Source organism: Macaca fascicularis, chromosome 20 (genome assembly GCF_037993035.2).
Source record: "Macaca fascicularis isolate 582-1 chromosome 20, T2T-MFA8v1.1".
NCBI classification, from domain to species: domain Eukaryota; kingdom Metazoa; phylum Chordata; class Mammalia; order Primates; family Cercopithecidae; genus Macaca; species Macaca fascicularis.
Window position 1 is genome coordinate 79473650 of NC_088394.1, and position 17537 is coordinate 79491186.

The 17537-nt window shown below is 40.4% G+C and overlaps 1 protein-coding gene across 3 annotated transcripts in view; it reads left to right on the top strand.

Moving 5' to 3' along the window:
• CDH13 (cadherin 13) overlaps positions 1–17537 on the top strand; it is a 1164779-nt gene that overhangs the window by 963773 nt on the left and 183469 nt on the right. For all 3 annotated transcript variants that reach the window (XM_005592649.4, XM_005592650.4, XM_045381798.2), the window contains one exon: positions 9318–9458. In XM_005592649.4, the coding sequence (XP_005592706.3) occupies positions 9318–9458 (141 nt within the window). The remainder of the gene's footprint in view (positions 1–9317; positions 9459–17537) is intronic.

Genomic DNA, 17537 nt, shown 5'->3' on the forward strand with positions numbered 1-17537 from the left:
GCTCCATATTGCCAGGACGCTTGGGATGCCCAGCTGATTGGGGTAAAGCTAAAGAGGAAATGAATGAATGAATTCCATTACATCTTTGCTATGTAGCTCATGTTAATGTTTCTCATTAACGATACCTTAAATGTTAGACTACAAACGGATTTGTTACCAAAAATGCCTTCTTACAGCTTTCCTTGACTCCTAAAGCAGAATGTACGTGCTAGAGCCCATTCTCGCTGGCTCACAATAGCCAGCTGGTGTCTCTGTTTCCAACTACATGCTTTTGGAGTGAAATCATCTGGGTAGCTTGAAGTCAGCTATGGTAGGAATAGTTAAACCACCAAAATTGACAACAGTACAAATCAGGAGAATCTGTTCTTAAACAGTTACAGGTACACCCCTCTATTCATTATTTTTTATATATTATATAGAATCATATATTTATATATTAGTATATAAACATACAGTGTATAAAACATGTTATATAATTGTCATGTAATAGTTGTAATCAATATTATGCCATAATATGTAATCATATTTATGTAATAATGGGCTAATTATGTTATAATATGACTAATTTTTACATAGCTATGATGTCCCAGGCAGTGAATTTTATCTCCCAGGCAGAGAGACAAAGCCTCTATACAGGAAAAGGCCCCTGATTTCAAGAAGCTCGGATTATCATAGCCACGATAGCCACTAAACAAGTAATCCATAAACAAGCGCATTATAGACTGTGGTAGTGGTAGGTGCTGGGGAAAACGGCACCCATTATCTATTGCTGCATTAAAAATTATCTCAAAACTTAGTGACTTGAAACAAGAGGGGTTTATTATCTCACAGTTTCTCTGCTCAGGAATCTGGGCATTTCTTAGCTATGTTCTCCGCTTGATGGGCACTCACAGAGCTACAACCCCTGTGTTCGGAATCTGCTGTCTCGTTGGAAGATTTGTCTAAGGAAGGCTCCACTTCCAAGTTCACTCAATGGCTGTTGGCAGCATTGTTGGCAGTTGCTTTTGGCTCTTTCTGAAGGCCACCCTCAGTTTCTTGCTACATCTTCAAAAGATTTCCCAAAAATTCTACTAAGTAATAGCAGTAGCGTCTTTCCAGCATTTACATATGCCAAGCTCTGTATTTAGCACTTTACCTCTTTTAATTCTCACTTATCCTGTAAGGATTATTCTCCCCCACTTTACAGATGAGGAAATGGAGGCAATGAGAACATAAGCAGCTTGGCTGGGATCACTCAGCTACTAAGTCGTGGAGCCAGGGTGATAATAATAGATCACACAGTGATTGCCTCCTTCTTAAGTGTCAGCCATCCTGTTGTGCACAAAGGTCCCTGGCTTCGTGGAGCTTCTGTGCTGTGAATAATGACCATCAGCCAAGGAGCAGGAATTCGCCTGGAGCAAGAAGTAGAGGTGAAATGTTTGAAATGGAAAAAGTGGGGTACCGTGGAAAGAAATTCAGTCTGGACAAACTGTAAAGAGGGATGTAGAGTGCAGTTCAAGACCAGGCGAGACAGAGATGGGGTACTGTGTGGGTTAATGGGAAAGGCTTTTTCCATGTCACATCTATTTGTTGATTTTTCCCCCCACAGCCACCACTATGCTTGTTATTAGTGATAAATGTTCCGTTAAATGCATACTGGTATGGAAGTCATCGTAGCTGTGCAAAACATTGAGGGTCTGGTGATTGATTAAGTGCCAGATTTAATGGCTTGGCTTGATTCTTTTTTCAAGATGAAATGTTTGGTTTTCAAATCGGTGTGATCAGTGAACCTGGCCTGTGTCTATGGAGATTCACTTGAGGCTTTTTCTTGGAGACATACCATCTTGCTTTTGTTTGTAGGATATATATTAGCTGGTAGCTAGTCGACACCCAGGAGGAGATAGCAAATGCAATAGAAATGCATGACTGCAGAACTTAAACCAGGAGAGCAGCTTGACTCTCTTAGATATGTCTTACAGATCAGATAGCTTCAAATAAAATCAGAGGAGCCAATTTAATTTTTCCAGTTTTGACACAGTGCATTTCTTCCTCCAAATAAAATTCTATCTCCTTGAGCTGGAGTTCCCCAAAGTATAAGTCGTTCCCTGAGAATAAATGACTTTGCTTAGGAAATGCCACTGATATGCTCAGACCTTTGAGATATAATTTAGTTCAGGGAAACAGTAATATATCATCATTATCAATAATGAAAGTAAATTGCCCACCTTGTGTGCTGAGTACTGGCTACGTGTTGTGGCCAAAGGCATGGTCCTTGCCCTTGAAAACTCTGTCAGTCCACTTAGGGAGATAGTAAATGGGCATTCAAAATAAAGCAAAATGGGGCACATAGCCTTCATATTAAACAAGGTAAGCTAAGCATGGTCATAAACAACCCTTAAATCTAAAAAATCGCTTATGTCTTGCTCACATCACAGTCTAAAGCAGGTCAGCAAAGGGGCTTTGCACTGTTTAGTCATTTGGAGATCCAGGTTTCTTCCTTTTTGGGAAACAGAAAGTGTGGAAGGTTATGTGGGAGGTTTAAGGACCACAGCAAGTACATAACTTCTGCTCACATTCCACTGACCACAGTCAGCCGCACAAGTCCATTTGACTGCAAGGACGCCTGGGCTGTACAGTCTAGCCATATGCTCCTGGAGCCTGAGGAAATAGGATCCAGTGAACACACAACATTGTTTTCACCACAAGTTCCTTTGCTTGCAAGCAACTGAAACTCATTTGGGCTGGTTTTGGTACCTAAAAGACGCTCTTGAGTATACACTGGAAGGAGTTACAGAATCAAGGAAAGCATTGAAGTCAGGGGCCAGCAAAGCTCCAGTCCTTAGCAGCCAAGCTGCTTCTTCCTGGCAGAGCAGCGCCTTTTGCAAAATTCAGCACGAAAGTTGTTTGGAGTTGGCGCTGATTACACATCTTTCCTCTGAGCCTTGAACCAAAGAAACACAGAATCAGGAGAGGCCCAGGGAGAATACAACTTGATCTTGAGAATGGGGTTGACCTTGATCATGGGGCCCCCTTCTCACTGATGAGTTCACTCACTAGTGACAGGGCAGCTGGACAAGTGAAGGTGAAGCTGGAAGAGTGAAGAGGCAGGGTGCCTTCCTCATGGGCAGAGAGAAGCACAAGGGTGGTGAGTTTCCTCCCAAAACGTTCAAGGCAAAAATCCCTCTATTGGTCCCAGGAGTTCCATGGAGAAATGCAAGAGGTTTTACCCTACATTCCTGTTTTCCTGACTCTCAGTCCCACATTTCCTCTTTTCAGAATCCAGTTGTCCCAGCTTGAATTAGGGAGTTACCTGTGAATTAGTCAGTTCTTGGCAAGGGAGACAGATACGACATGTGGCCACAGGGGTCTATTTCTCTGCATCAGAATTTCCTCCTGGAGAATGGGGCATCTGTGGGCTGGACACCTAAAGAGAATCTCTTCCAGCAGAGTAGCAAATGCAGAGTGGCCAGCAAGGGATACAGAATTAAAAATAGATGTGTATTTTCAAGTAAGAGTGACTCCGAGAGCTAGGAAATTAGGGGGTGACTTTCCGGAAAAGACTCTGAGGATCGGGAAGTAGGTCAGAGGGAAGCGGAAGGTGTTCTGATCATGTATGAGCCAGGGAGTTCATGTGGCATTTTCTCTAATTTTTAAGTGCAAACTGGGTCTTTTACATTCCAAAGGAGGTGACTTTTATTATTGGATTTGGGGATTTTGTTACTGTTCTCCTTGTGAAAGCAATAACGTTCATTATAGAAAAATCCCCAAATCATAACAGGCCAATAAACTTCTTATATTAGAATTGCTTTTGAAAGTGAAAACTTGGGCAGGGCACGGTGGCTCACGCCTATAATCCCAACACTTGGACAACCTGAGGTGGGTGGATCGCTTGAGCCCAGGAGTTCAAGACCAGCCTGGGCAATACAGGGAGACCCTGTCTCTACAAAAAATACAAAAATTAGCCAGGTGTGGTGGCACATGGCTGTGGTCCTAGCTACTTGGGGTGCTAAGTTGGGAGGATCCCTTGAGCCTGGGAGTTCGAGGCTGCAGTGAGCTGTGCTCATGCCACTGCACTCCAACCTGGGTGACAGAGCAAGACCCTGACTCACAAAAAAAAAAAAAAAGTGGAAACGTGGAAGCAACCCAAATGTTCATCCAATAGGGACTGATTAAGTAAATTATAGTGGATCTATACATTGGACTATTAGACAGCTGTTAAAATGAATAGCTCTGTAAGCACTGAGATAAAAGTGATGGTAAAACAAATTTTGTCACTATGTAAACAGTATTACTTTGATGAAGCATGTATGTATACAAATATGTGTATTAAATATGTGGATATTTAAATGTACCTGTGTGTGTGTCTACTTGTGTAGTAAAAAGGAGATAGCTATCAATATTTGCCTCTCAGAGGTGGAACTGGGCAAGGGTGCAGGAGAGTTCTTTGAAATGACTGTTATTTTTATGTTGCTTACAGTAATTGGATATTACTTCAGTAATAAAAATATTTTGAAGGTCAGCCTTAAGTTTGCCAGACAATTTAGACGTTTGAAACCTCATCGCAAACTTTGCAATTTATCTACATAACAGTCTAATTGATTCTCTACTAGGTTAATCAATCTATTTTTTCATTATAGGTGCAAAGTTTTATTTACTTCAGGAGATGGAAAATGGTTCATTTTCTAAAATTATTTATAAAATGTGTTGAACTACGAGAGTTATGCCAATGTGTCCTTCCCTTGTGCTACCATAAGAATTTGTACATACCTCTGCTGAGCTTTGATTTATTTTCCTGCAGTAATATGTGAATAGGACTGTCCTCAGTGCTGAACTTTGACCTCCTTGGAGAAGGACACTTGTTTTTCCATCACTGTATCTCCAGTACCCAACACAACATTTACCCAAGAAGTTCATTAACTGCCAATTAAATAGATGCATAAACTAATTAAAGAAAGAATTAAACCAGGCACAGTGGCTCATGCTTATAATCCCAGCACTTTGGGAGGCCAAGGTGGGCAAATTGCTTGAGCTGATGAGTTCAGGACCAGCCTGGGCAACATAGGGAGACCCCGTCTCTACAAAAAATACAAAAATTAGCTGAGTATGGTGGCGTGTGATTATAGTCCCAGCTACTCAGGAGGCTGAAGTGAATGGATTGTTTGAGCCAGGAAAATCGAGGCTGCAGTGAACCATGATCACATCACTGCACTCCAGCCTGACTGACAGAGTGAGACCCTATCTCAAAATAAATAAATATATTTTTTAATAAATAATTATAGTAACTTTCCCTGGGCATACAAAAAAAGTTTCTGTTTAAGGGAAACTGTTAAAAGAGAAAATGATGTATTCATAAAATGATAAGAATACTGTTTTGAAGAACCTATTTTGATACTATTGTATGATGTAATAGCTCCTATGCTTTCTTGCTAATCAGATAATTGATCATAGTGTCGTTGCAATAGTTGCAATATTAGTCAAGACTGCATTATTCCTACTACAGATCATCTGAATCAAGTGTCTTGAGGAAAGCCAAAATGTATTAGCTCATAGAATTCGCAAAATCTAAGGAGTAAATTCTGGCTTCAAGGATGACAACTAGGGGGCTCATATGATGTTAAAAAAAAACAACAGCAAACTCCATCTCTACCTCTTAGACTGTGTTACCTTCATTCTCAGGTTGACTTTCTTTGTGTGGTTACAGGTGGCCACTGCTAGCTCCAGATGGATGCCCTAACCACCTCCAAGTTTAACAGAAGGAGAACTTCTTTTCCTTAAGCATTCTGAAAGAACTCAAGAACAATGTCCTGGAATTGAATTTCAATCTCAGGGTGGACTCACTTAGGTTATGTCTTCATCACATGATGATAGGAATGGAAAGCCCTGATTGGCCAGACCTGAACGACGCGACCATCCCTAGATCAGGAGTGGGATCAGCCCCACCCACCTGAACTGTACCTGTACTGAGGGTGAGGAAGGGGTGATGCCCAAGGGAATTAGAGCATAGGTACCAGAAGAAGAGAGAGTGGGTATCAGGACAGCCAAGCAGCATACTGCTGCTATAGTGAGTGCTTGAGGCAGTCCTGTAGCATGTCCCCACAGCAATCTGCAGGTTGAGAAGAATGAATGCTATGAGGACTTTATTTCCTTGTTATGCCACCATCGTAGATTCACCCAGTCTCCCAATTTGCTTCACTGGGCAATGTCAGGAGCTGTCCTTTAGAGACCAGCCCTGTCTGAGATCAAAAGCCAAACATTCTCGTAGGACTGGTATAAAAGTTAGTAACATCCTCTTGGATAAAAATATTGAAATATGAGTAAAAAGCCTGAAAACATTCATACCTTTATCCTAGTAATTCTACATCTTGGGATCTATCAGTCAAAAACAAACCAAAAAAATAAAAAAATAGCCAAAATATATATAAGCCTTCGTGAATAAAGTTGTTCATTGCAATGTTATTTAAAATTGTCAACATTTTGAAAACTGCAAATAACCAAGAGGCCTAAATAGAAGACAAGTAAATTATAAAATATACATATGATTATATTGTTGTTAACAATATAGTCAATATAACAACAATTGTTGTTAACAATTGTTAACAATATAGATGTTGTTAAATTAACATCTAGGAATTATGTCGGTAAATGACATTATATGGGAAAAATAATATGATATTTACCATAATCTCTTCAATATTGGAGGAGAATCCACATAATTTTTATGTCAGTAATTGTGTGCTTTCAAAAATAAGTACAATATTTTATGACAAAAGTAGAAGTGTCATACAAGAAATTAGACCTGTGCTGTTCAGGCTAGTGGTTAACCTGTTCAGAGACACTCAGGAAAGATTTTAAAGGTGACCAATTTACTGGTTTCCTATGGTCCAGCTGCAGAAATTATGGCCAATAGTGCATCCAATCCAGCTTGTCAGTGATGACAAGCAGCAAGCCACTTCCATTAGGCTCAAGTTTTCCAGCTTCAGCTTGAGAATAGATGGGATTTCAAGCATCTATACTGAGAGGTGCCAACGAAACCAGCCAGGAGCAAAATTACCAGAATTATTGAACCAGGCAGAACCAGGGCAGATGGCATCTCAAGCACCTTCACAGAGCAGTGCCGACTGACCCAGCCAGAACTGAAACTGGGTACCATGTCAATTCCACTTGCACTCAGCAATCAGAGAACTCTGTGACCTTCGATCCTGGGGGAGCTGGAATTGAAACCAAAACATGAGGCATAGAGCTGTCACAGGAGCACACTAACTTCCCACTCATCACCATGAATTGAAGTGGAGGGTCTTAACAAACCACCCAACAGAACCGGTACTCCTTAAAGTAGTAGCTCAGAAGCCACTCAGAAGTTAAAGGAACAGCCAGTGAAAAATGTCCCCGTGAGCAGACAGCTAACTGCACTTCAAAATACTTTAAAGTTTATGAGAGAGCTAGCATTGAGCTATTGAAATTTACTATGTAAACTTAGGACTTTAGAAGAAAATTAGACATCCTCCATTGCGTTTCTGTTCTTTGCTTCCTGTGGTATTTCTTAATTATTGGTGGGTATAACCAGCTGTTTTTGAAGCCGTCATACTGGTAGGACTATTTATGTGAGTTGTAAACACCTATTATTTTTGTTACTGAAGGTAGTTCGACTTGGACTCTCTGTGTGAGTGGTTAAGAAATCTATCCAATGTGGGTTAAGCAAATAAGGAAAATTATTGCCTTCATTAGCTGAAAAGTTCACAGGTGGGGCTAGCTTCAGGAGTGGCGTGATGAAGTGGCTCCAGTACAACCACTAAGAATCATTTCTTTTCTGAGATTCAAGTATAATTAATTCTCTTAGGATATTGCCTTTGTTCTCGGATGCAGGGGCTTCTCCTGCCTTACTCCTCCTGTGGTCATAAGATGACTCCTCTAGCTCCCCCTGCTAAATGCTTCCAGGTCCACACCACAGGGAAACAGAACTTCCTTCGCCTAACTGTCAAACATGGGGCATGGACTTATCATTATATCACTGGAATAAGATGCACTGACTGGCTTCTCCTAATTAGGACTCATTCCGAAAGTTCAATGGGTAGGAGATAGAGAAAGCTAATCCCAACCCAAACCGCCTGAGCAGAGAATAAGTAAAGGATAGGTCCCCAAAAGAAATGTGGGGTGCTGCCTTACCAGACAAATGGTATGCTTGTGGACCGGTTCAAGCAGCAACCTACTACCGAATACAATTTAAATGTAGGGGCTGTTATTTACCAATGGCTGCACTCTTCTTCATCTTAGGATCAGGGCTATTTCGTTAGTTGTTTTGACTATATAAACATGATAGCCAAATATTTGTCAAATATTCAGATGAAAAACACATATGTAAAGAGAGAGAATAGTGCAATATTGCTTGTGTTAAATGTATCAAATCATTATTGGATTAAATGCATATTCCAAATTTAACAGCCTGTGCAACAAAAAATACCTGAAAGAAGTGTGATACAAGTGACTTTAAACCTCAGGGGTTTTTTTCCCCATCTGTAAAATGGGAATGATTGTTGCAAGTTGAGCTGCTTGTTGAAAAGATTAACAAGGATTTCTGTAAAGTGCAGTAGTGCAATGCTTGCCTCATCAGATTTTCAGTAAATGCAAGTTCCTAAAGCTGCCATCTTTGTCCTAAGCTCATCATCAAAGGTAGCCTCATTTCTGATCAGCTTCCTGAGGTCTCTGAAATAACAGATATGGATGTGAATATTAAAGGACAACGTAGGGACCAGGCTTGATGGCTCACACCTGTAATCCCAGCACTTTGGGAGGCTGAGGCGGGCGGATCACGAGGTCAGGAGTTTGAGACCAGCCTGACCAACATGGTGATACCCCGTCCCTACTAAAAATATAAAAATTAGCTGGGCATGGTGGCGGGCGCCTGTAATCCCAGCTACTCAGCAGGCTGAGGCAGGAGAATCGCTTGAACCTGGGTGGCGGAGGTGGCAGTGAGCCCAGATCACACCATTGCACTGTAGAGCAAGACTCCATCTCAGAAAAAAGAAAAAAAAAAGGACGATGTATACGCAAACCCAGGGAATGGAACATTCTGTGATATATCAAATATCTCCCTAAAAAAGAATCATAAATATAATATATTCTGTCCCCATGGCAAACTCCAACCTTTGAATAGTGATGGTCTTTAGAGAGATTCCAAAGGCACATTTATACACAATAGGTAAAAATGTTATCACTGCTTAAAGATGCCTACCCTAGATGGAGGAGGGGGAGTGACAGCTCCAACAACATGCTTGCCACCTTTCCAAAACAGTAACCCAAATCTAAATGTCATATTCTTTCTTTGTGCTTGTGCTTTGTAGACTCTGGAAAATCCCAAGTATGAACTGATCATCGAGGCTCAAGATATGGCTGGACTGGATGTTGGATTAACAGGCACGGCCACAGCCACGATCATGATCGATGACAAAAATGATCACTCACCAAAATTCACCAAGAAAGAGGTAAACCCCTGTGCCAAACACCAACCACCATTGTGGTCACAGCTATGATTACTGATTGATGTTAATTCATGTACCACAGCTCCCGCTGGCTCCGCTTTCAAAATCAAAATACTCCTTTGTGGGAGAGACCATGGTGTTTTGCTGGAATTCTTTCTCACATTTTTATTTTGTGTATGTGTGTGAGGCTAAAATACCAGAGCACAGTGAGAACAAAAGCACTGAATCTTGTTAAAGTCCATAAGAAAATAACTTTTAATGCCCAAGTGCCGTTTTCATAGTTTTATTGGTGTTATTTAGCAGTGAGTTATGAGAGTCCCATTGTGATTTTAGCATAACAATAACTATTTTTTTCCAGCAAGTGCAGATTGAGAGGCCAGACGGAACAGCAGCAAGGAGGTAAAGCAGATTTCCTAGTCAATAACAATGTGGCCCAGGAGCTTATAAATAACAACAGTTAGCTGGTCTAGGAGAGCCATTATTTATTCTCAGTCCCCGTGCTTTTATGATTATGGATCATGGTTGTTGTTTCCATTTATTCCAAGGGAGCGATGTTCAGGGAAGGGCACAAGATCACATTCAGTTACTAAATTTGTACCCAAACCAGGAAACTGTTTGCACTATGCATCTGATGGAAATGTGGTAAGATCATGGCTTTTTTAGGGGCCAGGGCCAGAGCATGGATTTGATGCCCTTCTTACTGACCAAGTGAAGAATATGGAATAGGTACGATGGCCCCTGACTTTTGCAGAGTCTTTCCTGTATCCACCATGGTGTCTCCATCTGAGATGTGTTGCCTCATTTGACTGTGTGAGCCTGGCTTTGCCATTTTACAAATGAGCTTACTGTGATGCTCAGAGAATCTAGAGAACAAGCTCCAAGGTCATGGACAGAAAAAGTGGCAGAAACAGGAAGTGAACCAAGTTCCTGTGATTCAAAACTGTACTCCTAACTGTGGTGCTGTGCTTTCCTCATCTGCCATCAATGCTTCCAACCTCCATGGTGTTCGGAGAAAAAAAAAACTATATAGGGACCTGCAATTGCCCCAACCCTCTCTGGAGGAATCTCAAGGCTACCTGGGGTGGCTTGAGACAGGTAGATCCTTTCAACCTCCGAGTTCCCCAGTGGCCTCTATATTAGTTCATTCTCACACTGCTGTGAAGCACTACCTGAGACTGGGTAATTTACAAAGAAAAGAGGTTTAATTGGCTCATGATTCTGCAGGCTGTAGAGGGAGCACGGCTGGGGAGGCCTCAGGAAACATTCAATCATGGCAGAAGGCAAAAGAGGAAGCCAGCACATCTTCACATGGAGGAGTAGGAGAGAGAGAGCAAAGGGGAAGGTGCCACACACTTTTAACAACCAGATCCATGAGAATTTCATCATGAGACAGCATGAGGAGGGTGGTGCTAAACCATTAGAAACCACTCCCATGATCCAGTCACCTCCCACCAAGCCCCAACAATAACACTGGGAATTGCAATTCAACATGAGATTTGTGTGGGGACACAGAACCAAGCCATACCAGACTCTTCACCTCAGCAGCCCTGCATGGCTCACTCAGGAGGTAGATGTCCCCCTTTCTCCCTCTGGTGTCTTGGGCACTCAGGATTCCAACCTCAAAACAGCAAAGTCCACAGAACTAGATCTGCTCCATTCTCTGACTTCCCATGGCAGGGTTCCTCTAGCTGCTAATACAGACTGCTCAGTCTTGCCATGGTTCCAAACCGGTATTTCAAGAACACCAGTTCTAATTAGTTCCAAACAATTCTAATTCACTTCCAAGAAATTAGTCCCACAAATTACACCACCGGCGTGGGGATAGGAATGAAAAAAATATACTTCAGGGTCAAATAGATGTGGGAAACACTGAATTGATTACTTTTAAATGATTTATTTAACTGCAGGATTTCTGATTAGCTTTAAAATGCTTTGTGTTTCTCTAACAGGGTTAGGTATGGTCTATGGGTTTCTCATTCTTCTTTGGCCTGGAAACTTTTTTTTCTAGGCCACCTCATATAGCTTATTGAGCTGGTGTTTCATGGACTGTTCATTGGGGGATTTTTGTTTATCTTTAGAATTTCTTTTCAACCTATTTCAAAATAAAAACACAAAGCACCTTGTAATATTCAATATAAACATAACAATGAGAACAAAAATAGGATAACCCCAACCCAAAATATGAAGATGAATCTGTGTTACCAACTGTGTGAGATTAATTAGTTACTTCAGTGCCACTCTGAATTTGGTTCCTGTGACTTAGGAAGAAAAGAAATGTGTGCTCAGTTATGGACTAAACACTGTGAATGAGAGACTGTTGTTTGTAATGTCACTGAATCCAAGGAATAATTTAACATGGACTTTAAAGGTTAGCCACCATTCCACAATATCATATTAATTTCAAAATATCATATTGTAAATACTAAAAGCATACAATGTTGTCTGTCAATCTTAAAAAATAAATTTTGAAAAAAAGAGACACTGAGTAGCATAAGGAAAATGTATCCGCCTGTGAATACTGGCAGAAACACAAAAATTTTCTTCCAATGGACATTAGACAATGAGCTTGCGGTTCCCAAATGGCAGAGCTGATACCTAAATTCATAAAGAGAGATAAATAATCAGATGAAAAGAAGTGATAACAAGTACACTAGACTCTCATTTGGATATTAAATGTCCCAAAGGAGTCTTTGCCCAATGTTTGATAAATTAAATTCGTGGTTAAACTTTCTGTCATGTTCCTGAAAGGCTGATGTTCTTTGCCGTTGAAAGGGATTCCTACACTTTGGATAGCAACACTGCTGTAGGTAGTGTGATTGAGAAGTAAGGAGGGGGCACTGGAGCCAGACTGGGTTCACATCCCACTGACCGCCATGTGGTGTGAGCATGTTAACTGCTCTACATCCCAGTCTCTTCACCTGTTAATGGGCTGATCACAGAGCCTGCCTCATTAGGTCATTGTGAATGAGCTATCCACTAAAAGCACCTAGATAGTATCTGTCGCCCAGTATTCTCTAAAGTATAGAGATGAGGACAGTGGTGATGACACTGCTGATGAGGATGGTGGGAGGAAGGCCGTGATGGAGAGAAAGGTTGTGATGAGAAAGATATTATGATGACAACGATGTTTCCAAAATGTCAGAGGCCAAATGACATTCTTATCCAAAGGGCCACCTCCCCTCCAGGTTGAAAGGCTACTATTTTCCTTTAAAGTGATCTATGATTCTGCTCAAGCACTTCAAAATACATGGTTAGGACCCTAGAGTTTAAGGGGAGAAGCAATTCTGCTGGAGAGGTGGCAGAATCTGTAAAATGCATCATTATGAGATCAGGGCTGGGGACAAAAGCAAGAGAGACCAAGAGAAACCTGCTGGGGAGAGGAGAGCTTCTAATGAGGACCGGCTCAGATGCAGCAGCCTCTAGGATATGGAAGAGGCAGAAAAACAGGATGCCCTAGAAACAGAGAGGAAACATGGGGCTTACAATCTTGAAGTTGAAACAAATTTTAGAGATGAAAATCAAGGTTTAGTCATTCCAAAATAGAAATGGTGATCATTTGGAGTTGAGGATGTCCAGAAAGCTCTCAAGAAGATATTGTCCTATGTAAATTTTTTCATATCTTAGGACATTTCTAAGTTCATAAGAATACATGGTTTTGGGGAACATATAGGGTTTTTAAATTCTACCTTACATGACTTTCCCTCTCCAGAGAGGTACATCTTTTTATCTATTTTTGAAATCTATATAAAAGAGGAGTTATGATTGATCACAAATAATAGAGCCTGGAAATAACACTGTTGAACAAGTTAGAGGTATAGTTTCTCTTACTTAAAAGTTTGGAAAGGAAGGCTGGGCATGGTTGCTGATGTCTATAATCCCAACACTTCAGGAGGCGGAAGTGGGAGGATTGCTTGAGCCCAGAAGTTCAAGCCCAGCCTGGGAAACATGGTGAAACTCTGTTGCTACAAAAAAAAATACAAAAATTATCCAGGCATGGTGGCATGTGCCTGTAGTCCCAGCTACCTGAGAGGCTGCAGTAGGAGGATCGTTTGAGCCTGGTAGGTCAAGGCAGCAGTGAGTCATGATCACATAACTGCGCTCCAGCCTGGGTGACAGAATGAGACCCTGTTTCAAAAAAAAAAGTTTGCAGGGAGACAGACCCAGGCCAGTTTGGTGATGTCATGATATCAATTTCCCAGGTTCCCATTAGCCTTCAGCTCTGCCTCCCTCACGGCTGCCTTGTGGTACAATAGGGTCACTGCAGCACCAGGTGTAATAGCCAGTAACAGGAAGTAAGAAGCAGGGAATGGGAAGAACAAAGGAGGACCTGCCACCTGAGTGAATGTCACTTGAAAACTCCCCCAGAAGACCAAGTGACTTCGGCTTGCTTCTCCTTAGCCTCCCTTACCTGTAAGGGAGGCTGAGAAATAACTACAGCTGTCTTCACTTCACATGCTGCATTTATAGTGTTTGTTTAAGGAAGGTGATACTTTAAAGGTTACTTTTCAAAGTAAATTCTTATTGCAAAGTAAGCTCGGCCAGACATGGTGGCTCTGTAATCCCAGCACTTTGGGAGGCCGAGGCGGGCCGAGGCAGGCAGATCACCCGAGGTTAGGAGTTCGAGACCAACCAGACCAACATGGTGAAACCCCATCTCTACTAAAAATACAAAAAGATTAGCTGAGCGTGGTGGCACGTGCCTGTAATCCGAGCTACTTGGGAGATGTAGGCAGGAGAATTGCTTAAACCAGGGAGTCGGAGGTTGCAGTGAGCTGAGATCACGCCAGTGCACTCCAGCCTGGTGACAAAGCAAGACTCAGTCTCAAAAACAAAAGAAAAGAAAAAAGAAAGTAAGTTCGTTTATTTAGTCCTCTTGTGTTCATTTACAATGACTATACACTTTCTGAGAAGCAACGGCCACATCTCTCCTATTCTCTGTTGTATCCCAGCAGGCACTCAATAACAGAGCATTTGCTGAACGCTTCCTGAAGATAATTTTAACTTCAGAACAGCGTCACTGCATATGATGAACTAAGATTGTACTTAAAATTGCCTCTTATACATGAAATCAATTTTCAGTCATTGACTTTCATGCAAATTTAGGTTGGAAACACTAGTTTTTCTCTGTGGAGAGTTTTCTCTAAGTTTTCCTAATAGCTTGTACATGTGACTTCAACTGTTAGTTTTGAACTTCTTACATAAGTATTTTGAAATGATCTGAGGAAATCTAGTTAAACTCTTCAAATGCAGACTTTAAAATATACACGAAACCTTCAGCAGCCCCATTTGTGGCTTTTTCGTTCTTGTCTCTAAAGTTATTGAAAAAAAAAAAAAGATTTCTGATTTGTGGCTAAAACATGGTTGATGCCCAACAAATACTGATTGAATAACTCATATTTTCACATAAATCTCAGGTCATGGGGATTAATAAACTCCCTACTAATTTTTAAAGAATGTGTTTGCAAGTGATTATAAGATTTTAAAAAAACAGAGAATTTCAAATTTCATTTTCCAGTTGTACCTTAAAATGGCAATTGGTCATTTAGATTTAATAATTTAGGACTTTTTGGCAATTCAATGAGTTATTTCTAAGGTAAATGTTTTGGTGTTTGAGCTATAACATTATCATACCTATAATAAAAATGACATAAAAATTGTAAGATCCTGTCCTCCAGGTGGAAAATGAGAGATGGGCGAATGCTCCAGTTTTCACAAAGGGACAAAGGTAAATGGTAGGAGTTAGGAGCTGTCAAGCTGCAACTGAGCCACAGGCAGAAATTCTCATCAGGTTATCAAATGAATGCTGGAGTCCAGGCTCCAATTTCCAAAAGTCAGTGTGGAGTCTTAAAGAATACATGGTGCCTCAATTATCTTCTTTTGCTGTGGGATATTAGCATTTTTTCTTTTTTTGAGACAGGTTCTCATCCTGTCACCCAAGCTGGAGTGCAGTAGCACAATCACAGTCATGGCTCACTGCAGCCTCGACCTCCTGGGCTCAGTCAATCCTCCCGCCTCAGTTAGCTGGGACTTCAGGCATACACCACCATGTCTGGCTAATTTTTGTTTTTTTGTTTTTTTGTTTTTTTGGTGTTGTTGTAGAGGAGAGGTTCTGCCATGTTGCTTGGGCTGGTCTTAAACTACTGGGCCCAAGCAATCCACCCATCTAAGCTTCCCAAAGTGCTGGGATTAAAGGCATGAACCACTGTGCCCAGCCAGTATTAGCATTTTTAATTAACATATTGACTTAATTAACTGCCTAATACAACCTGTAGTAGTTTTTCTCTTCCCTGTCTCACTGCAAACTCTATGGTCACTTATTCATATAACAATTATGTAAGATCATTGTCTATAGAAATATAAGAACTAAAGGTATAGGCTTTCTTCTAGCAGGGTTGATAGAAATTTTCTCTGTGTCATCAAGAGTTTAGAAACTTTTTTTTTGTTTTTGCTTTCACAACACATTTTAGTATTGGAAAACTTGTGCACATTTTGAAGATTATCATCAAATTTAAGGACGTTTCTGTCATATATACGAGCTATGCCAAACTTGTTCAACTCACGGCCTGTGAGCTGGCGGCATGCAGCTGAGGATGGCTTTGAATGTGGCCCAACACAAATTCGTAAACTTTCTTAAGACATTATGAGATGCTTTTTAGTTCATCAGCTATCATTAGTGTATTTTACATGTGGCCCAAAACAGTTCTTCTTCCAATATGGTCCAGGGAAGCCAAAAGATTGGGCATCCCGGAGCTATGCAATCTCCAGTGTTCTTGTGTAAAAACTAATCTTTAAATCAATGACACGTATTAGCTAAGTTGTCATCCACACCCTTGTGTGGGGCATATTATGAGTTTTATGTTATCTTTGTTGATGCAAGCATGGCAGGTCAAATCAGCAAGAATTTACATCTTTTTCCAATGTATTCATTATGATTCATGCTTCTTCATTAGTGGCTTTATGAAACAATCAAGAAGCTATTTTATTTCTTGCGTTAGAAATTTGCCTTTTCCTGTTAATAAATTATTTAAGGCAGAATGATGTCAGGATACCTATTTATTTCATTGTTTAACTTTATCACTTTTGCTTATAGTCCATTCACGTTTTTTAATAACAGCTTTATTGAGATATAACTCACATACCATAAAGTTCACACTTTTAAAATGTACAATTCATTGGTTTTCATTATATTCACAGAGTTGTAGAATTATCATTACTGTCTAATTTTAGAATATTTTCATCATCCCAAAAAGAAACTCGAATCCATGAGCAGTTACTCCCCATTGCCCATTCCCCCACCCCGCAACCACTGATCCACTGTCAGCCTCTATGCATTAGTTTATTCTGGACATTTCATATGAGTGGAATCATGCAATATGTGGTCCTTCGTTACTGGCTTATTTCACTTAGTGTTATGTCTTCATGGTCTGCCCACGTTTTAGTGTGTCTCAGTACTTCATTTCTTTGTGTGGCTGAATAATACTCCATTCCATGGTTATGCCACATTTTATCCATTCATCCATCAAGAGACATTTAGGCAGTTTCAGTTTTTGGCCATTGTGAATAACGCTGCTGTGAACATTCATGTACAAGTCATTAAGTCTTTATCTGCATTTTCTCATCCTAAATAGCTAGAATAAAAAAATACCCATAATATCACTTCAAATTAGTAATCTGTAATTCCTCAGTTGTTTTATTGAAACATTTCAAAATGCCTTCCTAAATTGCAGTTAATATGGCTTATTCAAGATTTATCAACTTCTTTTTATTATGTAACTTTCATATGAAAAAAGTACACAAATCCCGAGTGATATAATTCTCAACAGATTAAACACAAAACCCAAATCAAGACACAGAATATGATCAGCAACTCAAAAGCTTCCTAGAGTTCCTGCTAGTCCCACCACCTACTCAGTAGTAACACAGCTCCTCTCCTGACTTCTTTCACTATCAACTAATTTTTTCCTATTTTTATATTTATATAAATAATTACAGGGTGGACTCTTGTGAATAACTTTTGTGAGATTTATCTATATTGTTGCACATAGCCATAATCTATTCATGTTCATTACCATACAAATATGT